The sequence below is a fragment of the Squalius cephalus genome (genome assembly GCF_949319135.1).
Source record: "Squalius cephalus genome assembly, chromosome: 17".
NCBI classification, from domain to species: Eukaryota; Metazoa; Chordata; class Actinopteri; order Cypriniformes; family Leuciscidae; genus Squalius; species Squalius cephalus.
Window position 1 is genome coordinate 1,837,514 of NC_137138.1, and position 23,611 is coordinate 1,861,124.

Sequence of the window (23,611 nt, forward strand, 5' to 3'; positions counted from 1 at the left end):
AGAAAGTTGTGAAAGGTCAAAATGGGCTCTAATGTGTGTGTGACAGTCTGTCCAAGTCAAGAGACAGCTCTGGTTCTCCTTTAGCTAGAGGAACTCATAATGCCCGCTAATGTCTGCCCTATGGAGGGTGAGGCACTTGCAAAGGACGCTGGCATAAACCACATCAAAACGGAAGTTCTTCGGGTAAAACCTGATGTGGAAACCAGAGTGTGGCAGACCAAAATACAGAGATGGGTTCCTGAGGTGAGTACCTGGGACATTCATAGATCTTCCTGGTGGTGGTGGAAAGGGCTGGGGTGGTCAAAACAGCTGCCAGATGTGGAGGAGTCCCAGGAGCCCTTTCCCATTCTCTCACACAATGCACAGCTTGTGAAGTCACCACAGGAAGTGAGGTCAGGGTTCCTGACCCGTCCTCTGAGCTGACAGAAATGTAGAGTTCAAACCGGAGTCTCTTGGACTTTTGCAAGATGGATCAATCTGTTTGTCAAAGTATATGGCAGCGAAACCTCTGAATCCATTCAAACTGTTCTAGATGGGTGTGAATTTATCATTTAAGTATTTACATCTCAAAACATGTCAATCTATGTGTGAAAAAGAGGCAAAACAAAGTCAACTCAGAGTGGAGAGGAAGTGAGAAGGTGGAACCAAAAAAAAGCCAAAAAAAACTCATTTCTACCCGAGGGAGAGAGAAACTAAAATACTACCATGTTGTGACTTTTTTAACTTGAACATTCTCATCGACTGGAGAAAACATATTTTATCTGCAATTATATACGTTTTTGTAATACATTTATTTTCGATAACAGGCAAATTAGGGGTGTAAAAATCATTACCCAGGCCAGGCGTCTTAAGCTCTTCCACACTCTTGTAAATCCTTTACATTGTTGGGGGGCTCTCCCAAACGGATCCTTGAAGACTCGATCAAGCGATTAGGAATTACAGAATTTCATGTAAACTTTGTAAATGAAGATTAAAAACATCGGCACGCACTTCTTCTCTCTGCCGGACATCATCGCACATGGGGTGAGTTTCACAGCACTGTAACTAATGATATCTCACTGTATACATAGGCTATGTGTATGTGAAGCTTTATGTCTTCATTTTCGTACCAGTGCGATAGACCTGTATTTTAATGTAGTTAATGACCACCACCCCTATGCAAATGTTTAAGACAGATGTGTGTGAGCCCTTCTCAAAATTCACTCTTTAACAGTAAATTGTGATGTGTTTAATTTGTCAACACCGACACGTTTCTATCACTATCAGCTCAGTCACTGATCTTTCTCCCATGCACCGGTCAGATAATGAAATCTGTGAGATAGCCTAGTCTTTCGACACATGCATATTCCACTAGTGTCAGTTTAAATGAAGTGTGACATGCCCCAGTGTTTGGCATAATTTACGAGAAAGTAAACGGTAAATGTTTAATCACAGATGTAATGTGTAACATGCATGGGTTAAACAGTGACCTGCATCATCCAGACCTGCTGACTTCATGTGTATTCCAGCAGCTCTTCATTTGTCAACAGGAACGGGCTCTTGCTGGGCTCATTGCAAGGAGCTTTGCGATATTTGTAGCCGTTGCAAAACCCGCAGTAGGGATTTGTCCATCCGTCACTGAAAGGATGGCATTGTTCTTAAAGGTCGTAGGCTATTAATAAGACAAAAGACTCTATTATGGCATCATGCTGCTGGACTGAGTTCTCTGGGTCTAGTGTGTTCTCTGTAGGCTATTCAGTGTGTTCTCTGCATCTACTGTTGAAACTAGGATTCTCACTGCATGACTTTATCTTTAGTCATCTCTCTTCTTCTCACAGGTGAGGAACATGTTTCTAAACGCATGATTTAATTATTCATTCAAGCCTACTTTACTGAGCAGCTTTATTTGCTATTTTACCATAAATGCTTTGATAGCTGCTAATTGTAAATTACTGAATGTTTGTAATACTATAACAGTGTAATCATCATGTCTCTATTCCTTGCCATTGTTTAAATTAGATGTAAACCAGGAACAAACACATGGAGACACAAAGAGTGAAAACACTGTGAAGTGTGTGAGTGTGATATCACGATTTTTGATCGTGGACTATTGTGTCCACGATCAGCTTTTGAAGAAATATCGTAGTATCGTGTTACAGTGCATTCTGTCAGTTCAGTTCTGGCGCCTCCGTATCAACATAAGCTACTGTACAACACGACGCACTTCACATCACATATTAACGCAGAGATAAAGTTACACTCACAGGACACTGCAGTTCACAAAAGTTCATTATTTGCCTGTGCTTTAAAGGAGAACTCCGGTCAATTTTAACATTGAGCTAATTTTTTTGTACATTTGGAGAGCTGTCAGTACAGAGAACAACGACAAAAATCGGTGTTGCCTACACCGTGTTATCCTCTTTTTAAAATTTGCTCCCTGTTGACTTCAATGGGGCAAGTACTAAACCTGCTTTTAGCCTCTTAACATCCTTGATGTGTCATTACAAGTGCACAGGTCATGTGAGTGATTCCTTCAGAGTGAACACGGGTGAATCTGACTGCAGTAGATGTGAAAGATATGGATAAAAATGATATTTATTCAGCCAGCGCTCATACCTGTATTTACATCCTGTTTTCGGTCAAAGTCCATAGTAATCGATTGTCGAGTTCACGCGCATGATCATAGGTACTAAACCAATGCGCATGAACTCGACAATCGATTACTATGGACTTCGACCGAAAACAGGATGTAAATACAGGTATGTGCGCTGGCTTAAATAACATCATTTTTATCCATTTCTTTCACATCTACTGCAGGTCAGACTCACCCGCGTTCACTCTGAAGGAATCACTCACATGACCTGTGCACTTGTAATGACACATCAAGGATGTTAAGAGGCTAAAAGCAGGTTTAAAACTTGCCCCATTGAAGTCAACAGGGTGCAAATTTTAAAAAGAGGATAACACGGTGTAGGCAACACCGATTTTTGTCGTTTTTCTCTGTACTGACAGCTCTCCAAATTTACAAAAAAAATGAGCTCAATGTTAAAATTGACCGGAGTTCTCCTTTAAAGCCTTAAAGGTGCCTTATGCAACTTGTTCCATAATAAAATATCCAATAATAACCCTTATATGTCATCAGCTAACGTTAAAACATAGTATCTGGCAGAGTGTCAGAACTGACACTCCCCCCACTGCCTTGGTAGCCAGCATATATTGGAGTCGGGACGTTTTGGGGCGTGTACATTTGTAAGGGTGTGTGTGAGGTGATAGCCAATGACAGGCTTTGAGGGCAGGTACACTGAGAGTTACAAACACGCCCAATATTTTGTTAAAGTAATGGCGGACGCAAGCCCTACTAGCGACGGAGCTTGCCAAAAAAATAAGAAAAGAAAATATAGCAATGCAAAGAGATCATCGGATAAAGCCCGGAGTAAAACCAGAGTAAATCTGGGTTTGGCGTTTGTCAGATGGCGGCAGATAAAGTTTGCATTTGGTATCAAAAGGTATCATAATTAATTTCAGAAACCCATACTGCTGTTTTTGTAAGATGCTTACAGCTAGCACAATAAACAATGAATGTTTCAATCAATACCGTATATACAGTATATGCACACATATGCATATATATATATATATATATATATATATATATATATATATATATATGTATGCATATAGATATATACAGTACATATATAGAGATAGATATATACATATGCATAAAGATATATACATACATATAGATATATAAATATATAAATTCTACAAGGTCAGTGTAGGACTTTGATATTTTCTTCTCCTGATAAATATAGTAAAAGGCTGTCTGTAACTTGGACAACATCAATTATTAGTCCAGATCTGGTAGGAATTGCAGTCCGTGATAGCGTTAGCTTAATTAGCTAATCAACATTGTTAGCTAACACAAAACTGTGCGTCAAAGATGGGCAGCTTTTGCTCATGTTGGCTTGATATTCAAACTCGTTCCGATCTTGTTATTCAATTATTATCACAACGCTATTTCAAAATGTCATGTTTTCCAAATTTGGAGAAGAGCATTCAACTTTTGATTCTAGTATGAAAGTTTACCTCTGGGGAATGCATATTTGATATTGCTTGCATAGGTTGCACACCAGTCTCTACCCTACCGTCTCAGCTGTTTAACTCTGATGGGCTCTGGGCTGTCTGACTGCAGCCTGCAAGCAAAAAGTGTCTCCGCCTACTGGGAAGCAAAGCTGTCAATCAAACTCCGTTAGTAACCGTTACCAGTGTAATTCAACTAATTGCCTATATTGCCTATAATAAAAAGAATCATGATAAAATCGTGATTTTCTTGAAAAAAATTGTGATGTATTATTTTTCCCATTATTGCCCACCCCTAGAGTAGACTAATAATATCAGTATAATTAAACCATGTGAAAACAATCTTGAGCTATTTTGTATGAGTGTTTTGCATAGCTGACGCATATTCACATAACATTATACAGCTATAACACGAGTGAATCTAAAGCATCAGTTCAGTCACTGTATTATAACTAGATGTACCGCATGGCGGTACAAAATATGACCGCCGCTCAGACCTGCACTGGCTTTCCACAAAAAATATACTTATACATACTAAGTATGAAAAATCTGTGATTTTTTTTTCAAAGGACCCTCCCATTCAATTTCTACAAACCTCTACCAAACGGTTGAGGTACCTGTTGATGGTAAAAGTCAGTTATCTGACTTTGGCATGGGTTTGTTGTGTTTTACTGAAATAAAAAAACATTTTTCCCCAAAAAAGTGGTTTTATCTTGTAAAAGTGGCCCCGGGGACCAAACTAAATTTTTCCGTAAAAGTCTAGTGGGGCTACATGCCCACCAAATTTCATGTTCCCCGGTGTTTCGGTGTCCCTGGTATCGTTGACGAAAAATTCAGTAGATGACGAAAAAAAAAAAAAAAAAAACTTTGACAATCCCTATATGACCGCTTTCGCTAGCTACGCTAGCGGCGGTCATAATTATGATGATAACGGGTTGTTTTCTTCATTTACAGTCTCTGTTGATCCAGTCGGAGCTGTAAAGTGTCGTTCTGATGAATCAAATATGATCAAACATGAGGTGAGAAGAGAAAGATGTTTATGATCAGGACTCACACATAAACTCACATTTCTATATTTGTCATTTCTCATCATCATTGATTATTGTGAATATTGTAGAGTTAATCTGAGATGCTGTAATAACACTGAGCTCATGCAGATGTTGATCAGGAGTTGATCTGATGTCTCGTGATATGATGTTATATCGCTTTAATGAAACTCTGTCTGTGTGATTGAACAGATTCAAATGAAGAGGAGAAAGAAAATCAGCAGAAATCACAGATCAGCAGAAAACAAGAAGACTGAGAGAAAAATGGAGGACAGAAATGAGACACACACCAGAGAATCTCCAGAGGAAAGAGGACAGAGACTTGATAGATGTGACAGTATGGAGAAACTAAATCCAGATTGTGAGTGTTTGATTATTATCGAACTTTAATCCTTCATCATATTTTAGTTTTACTGTTAAATCAGTTTCACAGACGAGGCTTGATCTAGTCCAGACTGACTGAGCTGTTTTAACTGAAAGCATCTTAGAATATATCAGTGTCTAAAGATTCACATCAGGAATGTTTTTTTCTAGAAACATTTATAAAATCTACTTAAATGCCTTAATTAAATTAAAGCCTAATCCTCGTTTAATCTAAACCCTGTCTGTGAAACCAGAACTTACTGTTGTTTTCTCTCCTGTCGTGAAATGGCACATTCAGAGAAATTCATCAAATCGATTTTCAGCAGTTATGAAACATTCACAGATTGTGTTTAATTGACAGAAAAGTTATTGATCAGGAACATATTAAATGTATAAATTCAAAGCAAAGTATATGAGAATAATCTGATATATATTTGTGATTTCTAGTCTAATGATCCAGACGAGCCTGTAAAGTTTGATTCTGATGTCAAAACTGAGGAGAGATTCTCATCAAACCCTTCATCATGTTCTCAAGATCATCATCATCATCATCATCATCATCATCATCATCACCGACATCCATCAGCAGCTGAAGACCTGAACATCTTCATCATCATCATCATCATCATCATCATCACTGACATCCATCAGCAGCTGAAGACCTTAACATCTTCATCATCATCATCATCATCACCGACATCCATCAGCAGCTGAAGACCTGAACATCTTCATCATCATCATCATCATCATCATCATCATCACTGACATCCATCAGCAGCTGAAGACCTGAACATCTTCATCATCATCATCATCATCATCATCACTGACATCCATCAGCAGCTGAAGACCTGAACATCTTTATCATCATCATCATCATCATCATCATCACTGACATCCATCAGCAGCTGAAGACCTGAACATCTTCATCATCATCATCATCATCATCACTGACATCCATCAGCAGCTGAAGACCTGAACATCTTTATCATCATCATCATCATCATCACTGACATCCATCAGCAGCTGAAGACCTGAACATCTTCATCATCATCATCATCATCATCATCATCACTGACATCCATCAGCAGCTGAAGACCTTAACATCTTCATCATCATCATCATCATCACCGACATCCATCAGCAGCTGAAGACCTGAACATCTTCATCATCATCATCATCATCATCATCACTGACATCCATCAGCAGCTGAAGACCTGAACATCTTCATCATCATCATCATCATCATCATCACTGACATCCATCAGCAGCTGAAGACCTGAACATCTTTATCATCATCATCATCATCATCATCACTGACATCCATCAGCAGCTGAAGACCTGAACATCTTCATCATCATCATCATCATCATCACTGACATCCATCAGCAGCTGAAGACCTGAACATCTTCATCATCATCATCATCATCATCACTGACATCCATCAGCAGCTGAAGACCTGAACATCTTTATCATCATCATCATCATCATCATCATCACTGACATCCATCAGCAGCTGAAGACCTGAACATCTTCATCATCATCATCATCATCATCACTGACATCCATCAGCAGCTGAAGACCTGAACATCTTCATCATCATCATCATCATCATCATCATCATCATCACTGACATCCATCAGCAGCTGAAGACCTGAACATCTTCATCATCATCATCATCATCATCACTGACATCCATCAGCAGCTGAAGACCTGAACATCTTCATCATCATCATCATCATCATCATCACTGACATCCATCAGCAGCTGAAGACCTGAACATCTTCATCATCATCATCATCATCATCACTGACATCCATCAGCAGCTGAAGACCTGAACATCTTCATCATCATCAGATTATGAAGTGTATTTCTCAGATTCTCCTGATGTTGCTGATAAACTTCACTGACAACAGTTTCACACCATGAACATTTGATCATCTTCATCTTCATCTTCATCACTCACAGGCTCGTTTCACACAATATTTTGCTCTGCTCATTTATTTAAGACTGCAAAATTCTGCATTTCTATAGCACATTTCATGCATCTTTGTTCATTTAAGATTTATGTATATTATGTTGTATATATTTTTGTATCTAAATTTTGTACGACAAAGTTAGACAAAAGTCTGCCGTTGTATTTTGAATTGTTCAGTATATTTCATTTGGACAGTTTACATATTTAGTTAAATTTTCATATTCATAAATTTAAACAATTAACAAGCAAGTAATATTCACTTCATATTGAAGAGAGCATTAAATTTTACAGAGTTTGGCCAAATCTTGTGTTTGACTTCTCGTACTTGTGTATATTTTTCTGGCTTTAGTCACATGATATTTCTCCATAATCTCCTGATTCAAGAATATGTGAAATATGTCATGATCGGTCATAAATCTGTTACTATAATACACATAATACTTCCTTTATAAAAAAACAACTGAAAGATGATATTTATTTCTGTATGGAAGATTTCAGAGATGAAAATAAAAACTTACAAATGACAAATATTTTGGTTTCTCTTTGAGCTTCAGATTAAATAGATTAATATCATATATTCTGGAAACAGTCTTTGTCACAATACTTGACTATATGTGGTGTTTTCAGCTGATTGTTTAAAGCATTTTTTTATACCGTTTCGCAAACTTGATCTACAGGTTTTGCAAACTCAAGAGCGGAAGGTTTTCCTGTGAGTTTGTAAAACGTGGGTTAATATAAATCAGTACATCTTTCGTGATCTTTCATTCCCATCACACTTTCAGTTAGTAACAGACAATGAAACATTATTTATGACCCACAAAAGCAACACACTTGATGAGCTGAAACTCTTGCTTTAGGCCTCTATATGTATAGATTCCAAAATACAATAGAATTAAATGTATTCAAAACTCAACGAAATATCAGCTGTGACTCCAAACTTGTGTAATCCTTGAGATATTTATGTGAAGAAACATCATTCAGTCTTTTGTTGTGTCCTACAGATGTCTGGGGGTTTAGTCTACCTGAGAGTTAAATTCTTACAAAACCTGTCAAAGAATATAATAAATAAATAACAGAAATGTACAGTCACTCCCTACCTGACCACAAACAGGAGAAAACAAGGATTGCAAAATAAAAAGGCGCCCATACAGTTCCCGATAAAGGAAAAGCAAACAATAGGAGAAATAAACAAGGGAACCATACAAGAGCAAGATTAAGTTGTAGACTGGAGCGTCTCTCAGTAGCAACTGGACTTTAGGATAAAGCATTTAACAGTGAACTAAAAACAGTAAAGCATTCAGTAGACAAGCAGTGAGACGACAGTCCTGTAGATGAAGAGACACACTCATACAGACCCAAGAAGTGCACAACACTGGAGACACTGGAAAACCAGGAGAAACCACCACAACCACAGCATGCAGTCTCACAAACATAAATACATCTTTGGACGTAATACTTTATATTGTATGTGAAAGTTTTTCTGTTTTTTTTTTTTTTTAACCTGTTAATGAACTTTCTATATGTTTGACACTAAAACACAAGAGATGAATCTGATTTTATTAAAATGCTGTTTAAAGTTGATGATCGCGTTATAGTTGTGTGTCAGCAATGCTTCTAGCTTTTTCAGGAGACTCTGAACTCTTTCAGGAGAAGTGTAACAGCGCCACCAACAGTATAACAGTGGAAACACGGATTGATGGAAAACACTGTCACTGACAGGGAAAGAGTTTATTAAAGAGAAAACTGAAGCTGTTCAGACCAACAACAGATACATACTTACTGAATACTGTTTAATTACACTATATATCTAATATTTAAAAACATAATAGTATCCATTATAGCATAAGCTGTAACGTTTGCTATAAGTTCTGACATTTCACACAAATGCAAACTAACCATTTTATAGTTGATATTATTATAGATTTAATGACATTCAGTGAATTAAACTGAGAGAATGTCACTTGTTTAAAATAGAAATGAAGGCATTGTAAATAAATCTGTATGAGTGTGTGTTTTCTATTCCTCCTAACACACAGAATATGATCTGCAGTTTTCATCTTTGTCCACTAGATGTCAGAAGTAGATTTGAGGTGAAACTCAAAGGCCTTTAGTTTCAGGATCAGAGACAGTGAAGAGAAATCAGAGAATCTGATCTGAAGCTCAATGAGGATCATCATGTGTCTCATATGAAGCAGAAAGAGACTCTCATCTGATCAGATTATATTACAGGATCAGTCGCATAATCAGATTCATCACATTCATCAGAGAGATCATTACATTTCACAATATAAACTGATTCATATCAGATGAGTGTGAACAGAATAACGGCTGAAAGTCAATGTAAAACCATTAAAGAGTTGTATTATGTATAGTTATATACTGTTGTTATATGCCAGATGTAATGTTTGCCTGAGGTGAAGGAGTAACTGTGGAAAAGTAAAAAGATTTGAGTTGAGTTAGTGTGCCGTTCCTCGACCCGAACGACTGACAGTAAACCCCAGTTCAACAAGGTTTATTTATAAAGTATAAATGAAGAAACTCAAAAGGAAGTAAAATATTCTTCAGGAGGAGGAAACAGCAAAAGTTCTCTGGACTACTTTGTTACAAAGTAAAAATACTCTGTCTAGTCAGAGAAAAGAAATGAACAACAGAAATGTTCACTAACTCCCTAAATAGCCAAACACAGGAGAAAGGGGTTTTACAGAAATAAAATGGCATCCAGTGTGTTTAAACACACAGTGGCGACAACAACAGTGAGTTAAAGTCCAGTAAGATACAATTACCCGTAACTTTAAAAGTGTTTCACAATATAATCTCTGCAACAATATACAGAGCAACAACACGAGGCAGGCGAGGGTTAAAGTCAGTAATCTGGAAGATGAGCTTCAGCCAAACTCGAACACTGCTGAAGAACAGCTGAAGAAAGAGAAGATCAAACCTCTTGATGCAAGTCCTAATATTTCTCTAAAACACACTCGCCAGCTGGAGATCACGTCGGGGTCACCACTTCGTAAGGAATGTATAATGGTATAATCAGGTATAACGTGTGAATGTCTTTTCAGCATTTTGTGTTTCTTATTAGAAAATAATATTCAATATTGATTATGATTTAATTTAGATCATTGATTATTCTCTGTATACCTTACTATCAATTATTCGTTCATTAACCCTTTAACACACGGCTGTGATTAGAACAGTCAGTGCATCAGTGCATTCTTCTCCCAGTTCACCGGCCGCTTACTCTCATGTATTTCGGGAGAAGTGGATGAATTCACGTGTTGTAAATCCAAAAGATCTGATTCTCTGAACTGCAGCACAAACTAACATGGCGGCGCCCACCGCGCATATACGCGATCGTTGTAAAGGTGTTTAAACAACAAAACACATCCACTTGCTAAGCCTGTGCCGGTAAACTTGAACACCACATCACCGCTGTGGCTGAGTAGCTCCAGCGCTGGTCCACCAAAACCATATTAGGAAAGAGATGGTCTTTCTGCTCGTGTCCCACATCTCTCTCAAAGCTAGAGCGGTAGGATATATCGGGTATATATAGATATATAGGATATATCGTCTGTGTGGAAATATAAAACTAATGTTTTTTAAATATTTAACTTTATTATATTATTTAAGTTCATATTATATACTGACATTTATTTTGTAAGGGTGGATTCCCTATAGCGGTTCAGTCTGCAAGACTGCCGAATGACTAAAGAAACGTTGTCAGCAAGATTGTACATTTCTTGTCTATTCCACCAACTGCCACTTATACCAACTACGGAAATAAGCGCAGTTACAAGAGCTTAACCCCCTGGAGTCGACAATCACGCCGGCGCGATAGGCTTGCTTTTTTTCTTATCAGTTCAAAAGAGACTCAAAATACTCTGTTGAATTTGATCTTACAAACAAGTTTCATACATCAATCGATCCTGTTAAGTGTGTATTTTTTTGTGTATACTCACAATAAAAACAACGTGTTTTGCTTTTTGCCAAATAAAAAAAATAAACATGATGTGAGTTCTGCCTTCTTTCTGTCAGTGAAGTCCATTCTGAAACATGTCCGAAAATGAACCATAACTCAGTGAATACTCAGTCAAACAGGCATACAGACACACAGGCATGAAGCTTGAATTCACTTCTTTTAAATGAAGTAATTTTTATAAAAAAAACAAATATTCTCAGTTTATGTAATATGTATGAAAAGAGAGAGATGTCAGTCGTTCTCATCTCAGCTCATTATGTTTTAATGTGACCCCGCCCACGGAGAGCGCGCGCTATTCAAACGCAAATGATCTGAGGCATCCATACAAACCTGTGAAACGCCCACATCAGCTGGATAATACACCGCGAGTTCACTTTCAGACTCATGTACTTTACGACGCTGTGAGGAATAATACTATCTTAATAATAATCCTGGAAAATTTACCTCAGAAGTTCTGGAAGTTTCATTTCGAGGAGCGACAGTTCCGGCTGAGGAATAGGTCAGTTCTATATTTGCTTTGTTCTAATCGCAAGTGTCTGTACACGCAAAAATACTGTTTAAATATGAATCGTGTTTCGGTGTATGAATGAATGAACGCACAGATGCGCGCTGTTGTGTAGCTACTACAGCAGGCACAAATACTGTTTAAAAATTAATCACGTTTTTGTGTGTGTGTGAATGAATGAACAGCTTTTACCAAACTCTATTGCTATACTGAGATGAGTAAAAATCGACTACAATAATCGGATAGATTATAAAGTTTTTACTGTAAAATACTGCCACGCCCGAGCTAGTGTAGATTTATCTGTATATAGTACAGTGGTCAGGAGGGTACATAGGTGTAGTGTTCCTGGTCGCAACAGCACTGTTGGACTGCATAGCTTTCCAGCAGACTTGGAAATTAGGCGCCAGTGGTTGCATGCACTTGGCCTGGAAGACCATGATTGTGAAACCTGCATTTTACGCGGGATTGCTTCTCCAACGCAATAGAGGTGGGAATGGGCTTCTCCACACAGCTCGCGCTGAACAGTGACGTAGTGCCAAACGCTGCTCCTCCTGCATGGACTCCACCACCGCAGCGGCGTCTTGATGTGAGTGATCATATATATAATCACAATTTATGGTTAGGCTAAAGTTAATCCTCTGGGGGCGACAAACGCGCCGGCGCATTTTGCTGGATTTTTTCACATGGCAAAATATGAATATGCCGACAGAGAGCACGCGCTATTGCCATCAACTCGATAAAACTCATCAGATGCATGTACTTTACATCGTCTTGCAACCCTGAGAGTCACTCTCCATTTTAGAGTCAATTAATCCATCACTGCAGGTCTCAGGTGCACTGTGTAATGTCTTCACAAAGAGGAAATCGAATGATATGAAACCACAAGACCAAGCCAGGCGAGTGTGCTGATTTAGAGAAACACCTTTCAATTCCTCTTCATTGCTTGTTTGAGCAATATTTCCTAGATTGTACATTAGTACTTTAATATCTCTCTTATGTTTACCACAACTCTCAGTTTATAAGCTGCCAGAAGAGACCAAACATGATGTAGTAACATGTTAGAAACACTAAATAATTACATGAGGTGTGTCAGAGACTCCAGACAGAATCATCCTGTGCTAATAAACCAACAGTATATATTAATCTCATATATATCAATCCTGTGTATCAGACGGACATCACTGTGAGGATGAAGACTGTTGTTAAAGATATTACTGATAAACTGATGTAAGTATTCGCTCAGAGTGAATCTGGAACTAAACACTATGAAGATCCAATCAGGATCACGCTTACTCTGTAAACCCGAGAGATGTTGTTTGTCACAGGATACATGAATCTATTACATGAAAACTGAATAATACAGCAACAACTTACACCTTTATATGATGTGTAAATATTTACTGCTGATAAAGATTGAGCAGAAAGAAGAGCTTGTGTTTGAGTGTAAAGTGTTATTGTGTGTCAAATGTGGGTCTGTAAAATTATTAGAAAACATGAGATTAGTTTCCACTGTTATGCTTATTAATAATCAACTATATATTTCTTACAGACAAAGTTACCAGAGTGTGTTAAAGATATGGATGACCAGTAATGTTCTTATAATAAATGCTGATAATCATAAATAAGATGATATTATTGATTGTCCATAATCCTGTCCACAGAATCTCTTGTAAACAATCTGCATCAGTGTGTGTTTCTTCATCATGTCCAGTTAAAGATCTGGCTGATCCTTCAGCGTTATTCACCTCAGAAACACCAAAATACAGAACATGTTTCTGATGCAGAAAAGCTCATAAAGCGTTCATGACTGGATTACTGTAATGCATTACTAGATTATCCTGATCATTATCAATCAACAAACTACAGTTATAGTGCAAAATACAGCAGCTAGAGTTATTACCAGATCAAGACAATATCATCATATAACACCAGTTTACCATCTCTACACTGGGAATCTGTTAAACTACTGATGAGTGGAACAAGCATTTATAGAGAAATGTGCAAAACAACACAGAGAACAAAACCGGTGTGACTCAGAGCCAGTTGCTTTGTGTTGTGGTTATGCTTAGATGAGTACTACGGTTTTCTGGAGGTATGTGTAGGTGAGTGAGTAGGCGTGGTGACGTATGGCGTGTGTAAGTGTATAAAGTCAGTGCTGCTCCTCAGACTCTCAGTGAACACTGGAGCTTCTCTCTGTCCAGATCATCACAAGGTAATCAAACACTTTCATCTTTAAACATTTTGTAAGAGTATTTTTAGATATTAATTATGAACAGAGATGTTTGGGTAACACTTTACAATCATTAATTAATGGTTTAGTTCTTCATGAGTCATACATTAACACATAATTATCTGTGCATTAGTTAAGCATGAATTAATGCAGATTAGTGCACCCGTATTGTAAAGTGTTACCGATGTTAGTAAGCAAGCAAGCAAACTTTATTTATAAAGCACTTTAAAACGACCGAAGTAGCCCAAAGTGCTGTACAAAACAAACCATAACACAACACAGCTAATGCACTATAAAATACATAATGAAATAAGTTAAAATTAAAAACATATAAAACAAACAATAACATACAAAATGTCAACTCCTGGTGTTAAAGGCCAAGGAAAATAGATGAGTTTTTAAAAGAGATTTGAAATGAGTGAGAGAAGTGGCCTGTTTTACCGGCTGAGGCAGGTCATTCCACAATTTTGGAGCTGCCACAGCAAATGCGCGATCCCCTCTGAGTTTACGTTTTGTTTTGGGCACGTGAAGGAGCAGTTTATCGGCTGACCTAAGAGAGCGAGTGGGTGTGTGAAGATGTATTAACTCAGAGATATAAGACGGGGCAAGACCATTTAATGATTTAAAAACAAATAAAAGAACTTTAAAATTAATCCTGTACTGCACAGGCAGCCAGTGAAGCGACGCCAAGACGGGTGTAATGTGCTCATATTTACGTACTCCTGTCAAGAGACGTGCTGCAGCGTTTTGCACCATTTGAAGACGAGCTAAAGAAGACCCACTAACCCCCACGAGAAGTGAGTTACAGTAATCCAGCCTGCTAGTAATAAAGGCATGGATTACTGTCTCAAATTGTCGTCTTTCTAAAAAAGGCTTCACTTTGGCCAATTGCCTCAGTTGGAAGAAGCCTGTTTTTACCACTGCTCTGATCTGGCTGTCAAAGTTAAGATGAGCATCAATTTTAACCCCTAGGTTAGTGATGACTGGTTTAACATATTGGGCCAAAGCACCCAGCTCAATGGAACTAGTCCCATTTGTACCACCAAAAATCATCACTTCCGTTTTATTTGTATTAAAACTTAAAAAATTAATAGCCATCCAGGCTTTAACATCGTCTAGGCACTCTATTAGCGAACTGACAGTGTCATTCTTTTTAATCGGCATGTATATCTGACTATCATCAGCGTAGCAGTGAAAAGATATGCCATGCTTCCTAATTACTGAGCCTAGTGGTAGCAAATACAATGAAAATAGAAGAGGACCCAGAATTAAGCCCTGGGGGACCCCACAAGAGAGAGGTGCAGAAGAGGACTCAGAGTTCCCACAGCTGACACAGAGAGTTCGACCTTCCAGATATGATCTGAACCATTCAAGCGCTATGCCTTTTATGCCCACACAATGCTCCAATCGAGAGATCAAAATTTTATGGTCCACAGTATCAAATGCAGCCGTCAGGTCAAGAAGCACAAGAACAACATAATTTCCAGAATCTGTGGCTAAATAAATATCATTAAAGACTTTTAAAAGAGCAGATTCGGTGCTGTGTAAAGATTTGAAGCCGGACTGGAATACCTCAAGGGTATTGTTATCTTTCAAAAAAGCCATTATTTGATTTCAGACTATCTTTTCAAGGATTTTTGAAATAAAAGGCAGTTTTGAAATAGGCCTAAAATTAGCAAGATCTGTAGGATCAAGACCAGGTTTTTTGAGTAAAGGTTGCACTACAGCGTGTTTAAAAATTTTAGGGACCACACCTGAGGACAGACTGCTATTAGCAACTGCAAGAACAGACGGTCCTATAGTAGAAAAAACCTCCTTAAAGAATCGAGGAGGAATAGCATCTTGTGGTGAACCTGAGGGCTTCAAATTTCCAACAATCTCCTGTAACATACACAAAGTCACAGGTTCAAACCTATCAAATGTCGCAGAGCAGATAACAGAGACTGAGGGGTCACAGGCAGAAGGTGAAATTAGAGCTCTAATATTAGTGATTTTATCATTAAAAAAGCGTAAAAAAGTTTCACAGGCAGCCGGAGACTCATCAACACAAACAGTTTGTGGAACATTAATAACTGAGTCAATAGTTTTAAACAGAACGCGAGGCTTATTACTGTTCAAAATAATGATCTCAGAGATATACATTCTTTTAGCATCTTTCACAATTGACTGATAGTGAGACCAGCATTCCCGTAGCATTTGAAATGACACTTGCAGTCTATCCTTTTTCCATTTACGCTCGACTTGACGGCACTTGCGTCTGGCAGCACGCACCGTGTCATTTAGCCATGGTTCAAATTTAGTTTTCGGTTGCCTGACTTTTAATGGAGCCACAGTATCTATAACAGATTGACAGGTGGAGTGTAACCATGAGCAAAGCTCGTCTGAGTCACACATATGCTGTGGTATACAATAATTCTGATTAAAAACAGATGAAAATTTAACAGCAGTAGTAGAGTTAATAATGCGGCAGGGCCGAGCAACAGTACAGGGTTTGTTTGTACTACATTCCAAGGCAAACTCAAATAGTATAGGCATATGATCAGAGAACACTGCATCGCCGATCTCTAGATTGTAAACAGGCAACCCAAAAGATAAAATAAGATCAAGTGTATGTCCACGTTCATGTGTGGGGCCAGACACAAACTGCGTGAGATTAAAAGAGTCAATAAGGGACAAAAAATCCCTTACCATTGGGGCGTCAGTACAACACACATGGACATTAAAATCCCCAATAATGAGGACGCGGTCATATTCCGGCATTATTTCAGCCAGAAAAATAGAAAACTCATTTATAAAGTCCTTATTGTATTTTGGAGGCCGATAGACCACTGCACATAATACAGTATAAGAACGACCCATCTCAAATAAACAAAGTTCAAAACTGCTAATAGGTGCTGTTAAATTTCTCTGTTTACATTTATAAATGTTTTTATAAATAATTGCTATTCCTCCTCCTCGTCCCGACGACCGCGGGGAATTTAAGTAGCTGCAACCATGCGGTAAAAACTCAGAAAAAACGCTGGACTCACCAACACTCAACCAAGTCTCAGTCACACATAGGAAATCCAGTCCCCGGGAGGTGAAAAAGTCCTTTAGGATAAAAGTTTTATTTGCTAGTGATCTAGCATTTACTAAGCCAATCCTGGCAGGGGCCGGCAGGGCTTTAATGTTGTTGTCTTTCTGAGAGACCCGGCACAGAGGTCGCAGGTCTCGCAGGTTCACCCCACGCCAACGAAGGCGAGGAGAGCAAGGAGCACGGGCCTGGAATTCCTCGTCCGGTCCGACGACAGGTACCAACCAGGCGTCGACAGGGTCTAGCGATCGGCGAGAAATAAACGGACGAGGCACCGCTCGGTACTTGGCCCAGGGGATCATTGAAAGGTGCGCCAGGGAAGCCTTCATTCTCACCAGCCGTCCGCTGCGTTTACCCCAGCGGCGAGATCGCTTACGGTGCGTGTCCACTACAGCGGCAAAAGTCCGCTCAGTGCCGCTGGCAACGCTGTAATGTCTCCGCTTTGGGGTGTGTCTGTTGCGAGTGTGTTTAATCGAAGTTTTTTTCAACACAAGGACAGTATAATCATCAGCGATGCACGCGATTACATTTAGAAATAGACCAGCTTTGTTTCCAAATGCACCATGCAAAGATATCCTTTCAATTTTATAAACTTTTATAAACCCAGCCAATATAATCATAATGAACACATCCAAAATAAAATCTTTAACATAAAAATATAACAACTGCAAAGCGTCTAATTTGTAAACAAAATGATTTATGCACTAAATCCAGCATAAACTCTGGCACAATTTGCATATTTTAAAAATCTCAAAACAGACGTCACATCCCGAACCTCACTGCAATTGGCTGCCGAGCGCGTTTTTCGCTTGATATTTGCATAAAGTCGAGAACTGCCCGACCTTTTGACGCTCTCGGTCGCTCTCAACGCTTTCTCCGGTCCGCTGGCAATCCCAAAATGCACTGCGCGAGCGTGAAGCTCAACTTCCATAGGAATGAATTGAAAACGCTCGCTCCGCTCCGCTCGCAACGTGCCAGTGGACACGCACCGTTACGCTGGTGATGTAAGGTAAACCGGCAGAGGGAAGCTGGGATCTCAGACAGGAACGGTGGCAATGTTTTTTGTCCACCATAATCAAACTTAACAGTAGGTCGAAGATCCAGTAAACTTTGGCGCTCATACACCAGTAAGGAGTCAACATGTTGAACAACGAGTGACGTAAACAGCACAAACAGACACAATAACTGAAGGAAGACGGCAGGCCACACACACTGGCGCCATCTCTCTATTTAGCTGTATTTAGTGTACAAAGTATTGGAGTGAAACTGAAAGATAAATATGTATTAAAAATTGTGCAGAATCTGAACACAAGAGAAATGAATGCATGACAGGAATATATCTGGACCATCACAAACTACAGAAGAAGGACTTTATCTTTATATATTCAGTGTGATTTAATAAACTCTGGATTATTCTACATCTCTCTTCTTCTCACAGGCGAGAAACATGTTTCATATTTCATTTCTCATCTTTACTGAGGAGCTTTATCTTCATATGATGACTGGATTATTTGCTATTTTATCACAAATGTTTTAATTCTATATTTTAAGTGCATGTTCTCTGTTAGATGATCTGAGTCTATATCATCAGTTCAGTCTCTGTATTATAATTATGATGATAACGGGTTGTTTTCTTCATTTACAGCCTCTGTTGATCCAGTCGGAGCTGTAAAGTGTCGTTCTGATGAATCAAATATGATCAAACATGAGGTGAGAAGAGAAAGATGTTTATGATCAGGACTCACACATAAACTCACATTTCTATATTTGTCATTTCTCATCATCATTGATTATTGTGAATATTGTAGAGTTAATCTGAGATGCTGTAATAACACTGAGCTCATGCAGATGTTGATCAGGAGTTGATCTGATGTCTCGTGATATGATGTTATATCGCTTTAATGAAACTCTGTCTGTGTGATTGAACAGATTCAAATGAAGAGGAGAAAGAAAATCAGCAGAAATCACAGATCAGCAGAAAACAAGAAGACTGAGAGAAAAATGGAGGACAGAAATGAGACACAAACCAGAGAATCACCAGAGGAAAGAGGAGAGACACTTGTTAGATGTGAGAGTATGGAGAAACTAAATCTAGACTGTGAGTGTTTGATCATTATTGAACTTTAATCCTTCATCACATTTTAGTCGGTTTTAAATTGAGAATATAATTCATATGAGTATGGCCTCTGATATATATTTGTGATTTCTAGTCTCCTGTGATCCAGACGAGCCTGTAAAGTTTGATTCTGATGTCAAAACTGAGGAGAGATTCTCATCAAACCCTTCATCATGTTCACAAGAACACACAACATCTTCATCATCATCATCATCATCATCAACACAGACTCATGAACGGTGTAATTCTCAGTTTCCTGATGTTACTCTGCTGATAAACTGTAGAGGTCTACACGGGTCCAACAATTCGTGCCCGAACTCAAAAAGACCCGTAATGTGCAACACCGAGCCGAGCCGGACCGGTCTATTCCGACTGAAGAGATGAGTCTGAGCTGAGGACCCAAGCAATCCGATTGGTTCAAAGCACGGTTACAAATCATACAAAACCACTTTATTATAGAAGACGTTTGTACTACGTTATAACAAGTCATTAATGTATTTTAACTTCTACATTTCATATACCAGTATTTAACCGAAGCTATAGATTGTGAAATAGCTAACGTTATCCGATGCTTGTAAGCTGAGCTTTACCTGATCTTATTGATACTTTGCAGTCACGTGATATCTGGCGGGCAACAAACGCGGTTAGTGCATCCAATCGCACAACAACTATCTGACATGTCGTGTACACCTCAAAACACCAACTTTTGTATATTAAAACTGGCAACGTCCTGGCAAGATCCTTGATTAGTTTACTGGTTTTCGTTGCTAGAGAATGACGTTCTTGCCCGCCAGCCAGTACAACTGACGTCACGTGCAAAGTATCAATACCGCACTGATACTGACTTACCGTATTCACAGCAATTCGTAATGCAATTATAATTGTGTCATTATTTTTTATTAAAAGAACCATAAAATAATGTTTATTTGTGTATATTACTATTTTTCTTATTAACAGTTTAGACACTTAAATAAATGACAGAATGCTAGCTATGTTTTGTGGGTACTTAGTATAAATATGAATTGGTCGTCTAGCCTTGACTAAAGAACAGTGTAATAAAATTACGGAATCACAAATCTTCATGTAATAAAACCCTTAATTCATATAATAATCTTTTATTTTTATCCTGATTAATGAAAGGAATAACATTTTTAAGTATGTTTTGTTACGAAATTATTTGTTATTAAGCAATAGGGCATAATATACTTTTCTTTATTACAAGCATGTCATTTGTGTACTAATGCATAAGATTTATGTCATAATTCTTAAAACAACATCATACAATACAATAACATTTAATGTAATAAAATTAGTGAACCAAAACTTTAAATAAGTAAATAAATAAATAAAAAACTTAATTAAATTACACAATACACTACATAATGAATTCATCTGAATTATGAGATGTAATAAATTTCATTTTTATTAACACAAAACTACAAGCAAAATGCACATCGTTTTAGGACATTTATAGAGCTTTTTAAAATACACAACAATACAAAGCAGCTTTAAACAGACATACTCTAGTATATCTTTACTTTCCTAAATACTTTAGTGATAGTCCTCTGGCTATACAGTGTGAAGATTAAAAAACAATTAATGTAGAGTTAGCTGTGTTAAAATATTTAATGAGCTGTAAGGTTCAAGTATTTTTAGGTCCATCCTGGATTAGCTAATGAGACACAAATAGATGCAGTGTCTTTTGCCGTATGTAAAGTCAAATCTTTAGTTTGAAGTAAATTAATGTTGTATGTGCATCCTAAGGCCTAGATGAGGCAGTCAGCTGAGATGTGCCGAGGCATGGAGGGGTCGAGGAACTCTGCAAAACACACACACATGCTGCAACACGTCACGTGCAACTGTACACTCGTGAAGTCTGCAAATGAACATCACTCACTGTTTTTACTGTGATGGGCAAACTAGAAGGCACAACGCAGCAGACGTAGGTGCTCGCTGAACCTTGTTGTCATGGACTGGCTTGAGGGAACTCTGCAAAATGACACACATTTTACACATACCTTTTATACGTCATATGCTGATGATGCGCGATATCTTCTCAGATCTTCTCCCTGTATCACCTCGTTTTTCATAGAGGTCCATTTGTCCCTCACCTCCACTTCTGCCATCTAATGCAATAAACAGTTGTTAAAATAATGTAGACGTAATACACTAAATAAATAAATAAATAAATAAATAAATAAATAAAAGCATTTATTTAACTTACTGTACAAACCAAAACCCCACAGTTGTTAGAGTCAGCCAGTCTCCACCGTTCAGTCCATTTCCCCAAGTCCCAAGTATTTCGGAAGGCATTGCTTTTGTTCAAAAGAAAAAATAAATTAAGAAATGTACATTAGTAAATAAAGATAACAGTTTTGGCATTTACAAAGCACAAAATACCATAGTATAGCCAGGCCAGGTCCATCTCAGAAATTGACTTGTAGTTGCCAGTGGGGTCGTACACTCGAATATGATTCAGCAAACCATCAAAGACCTTTCCAACATAAGCAGAAACCGCTTTAACCAGACTAACAACTGTTGAGTGAAAATGTATTTTTTTTATCCACACATGCCCACAAAATGAAGTGGTTTCCCTTTTCAGGCTCTGTCCACCAACACTTCCTGGAATAAGGACCGTGTCATTCTCATCAAGGTCCTTTAACATATTTTTAAGTAAATAAGTAAGTAAATGAGTCCCCTGCCCCTGAAATGTATTTAATAGATTTTCATTTCCCTTCAGACAAGAACTGTGACTGTCATCCACATGTTTCTTAAGGATCGCCACCAGAGATGAGCGTGTGCTCCTGCACTTCCACCATGTGCTTTACAGAGCTGTGCGATACTTGTGTCAAGAATCTAAAAGAAATAGTAGATTTCAATAAAATGTTGTTGAATAATATAAGAAGTACATATAGGAGGTTCGTGAAACGGCCATATAAATAAGCTGCCATTGGACACATATGGAGGAGCCGCCTGAGTTTCATCCCAAAATTCTCCAATCATGCAATCATGTCTATGTCTCAGCACCTCTAACAGAATACAAGGTTTCGAGAATATCAGAGAAACTTTATTTTTCGACCCACAAAATCTAGTTTACACATATAGATATTTTGGGTCAAAAAATAAACTTTCTCTGATATTCTCGAAACCTTGTATTCAGTTAGAGGTGCTGAGACATAGACATGAATGCATGATTGGAGGCTCTAGAGCCTGAGCTGAGATATGGAGATCCCACAAAGCATTTATTCCATTATGGCAAATACTCGCAGACAGTGAAATTTTGGGATGAAACTTGCCGCTTTTGCTTGCCTGGCTAACGTCAGACCACTTTCTCTTTGAGACGTGGTCTGGGAACCACATGTACATTTTCTCGTATTTGAGGCGTGGTTTACGAATGCCCAGAGCCGTTTATTGGGCGCTACGAATGTCTATCAAATGCGCCTGTACGCAGCTCATAGCCAATCATTTCAAATTAGACCAGATGACGTATGTAGAGCGACAGATATTCAACGAAGAAGACGACGATGGGTCAGATTTATGTGTACAGTGTACACCAGAGTCCTGCACGGGTCCGATTTTGTAAATCCGCACCCGACCCGTTTTCCAACAGCAGCACTAATAAAAATCTGCACCCGACCCGCTTAAAATAGAACCGACACCCGACTCGCACCCGAAATAAAATCAGTTTAGACTATCACATTATAGACACACTTACAAACATTTTTATTGCCAGGTCATACAGAAGTTATTACACGACCATTAACACAAGGACAACTTCAGCCGAAGCTGTCAAAAGGCCGATACATAACGTTACCACACAAATCGAACAGACGCGGCTACAACACTAGGCCTATATGCCACACAATTTCGTCTAGCCTACATCTGACAATTTTGGGTTCAAACACACCCTGCACACCACACATACTTAACAGTGTTAAATATGAAAAATACCGTTCGATAGAACGGCTTTGTTACCAGTTATCTGCGTGCTTCCTCAGGGATGAAGTTCCACATTTGCGGCTATCCAACACGAAAATGTTTGCAGCAAAGCTTTTTACAATATTTTCTTCAGATAACTCCAAATTTCTCCCACACACTAGACTTGATTTTTGATGACGTATTGTCGACAACTTTACAATCTCCACTAGCTATTCTTTTCTTCAACTCCTCAGCATCCATCTTGACGACTGCAAGCAGAATGCGCGCGCGCGGTTGTGATGCATTTTTAAAAGTGGAAGTAGCCTAGGTAACGTTATAGATCC

The 23,611-nt window shown here is 38.4% G+C and overlaps 1 protein-coding gene across 1 annotated transcript; it reads left to right on the forward strand.

Annotated features, from left to right (window-relative positions):
• Positions 1 to 1,718: 1,718 nt before the first annotated feature.
• Positions 1,719 to 19,733, forward strand: LOC307144749 (uncharacterized protein; the record flags this gene model as incomplete). The annotated part of the gene is made up of 4 exons (XM_079847310.1): positions 1,719 to 1,817; positions 5,017 to 5,081; positions 5,301 to 5,469; positions 19,444 to 19,733. Exons 1-4 carry the CDS (start codon positions 1,781 to 1,783, stop codon positions 19,731 to 19,733), a joined length of 561 nt encoding a protein of 186 aa, XP_079703436.1. The 5' UTR covers positions 1,719 to 1,780.
• Between the last annotated feature and the right edge of the window lie 3,878 nt (positions 19,734 to 23,611).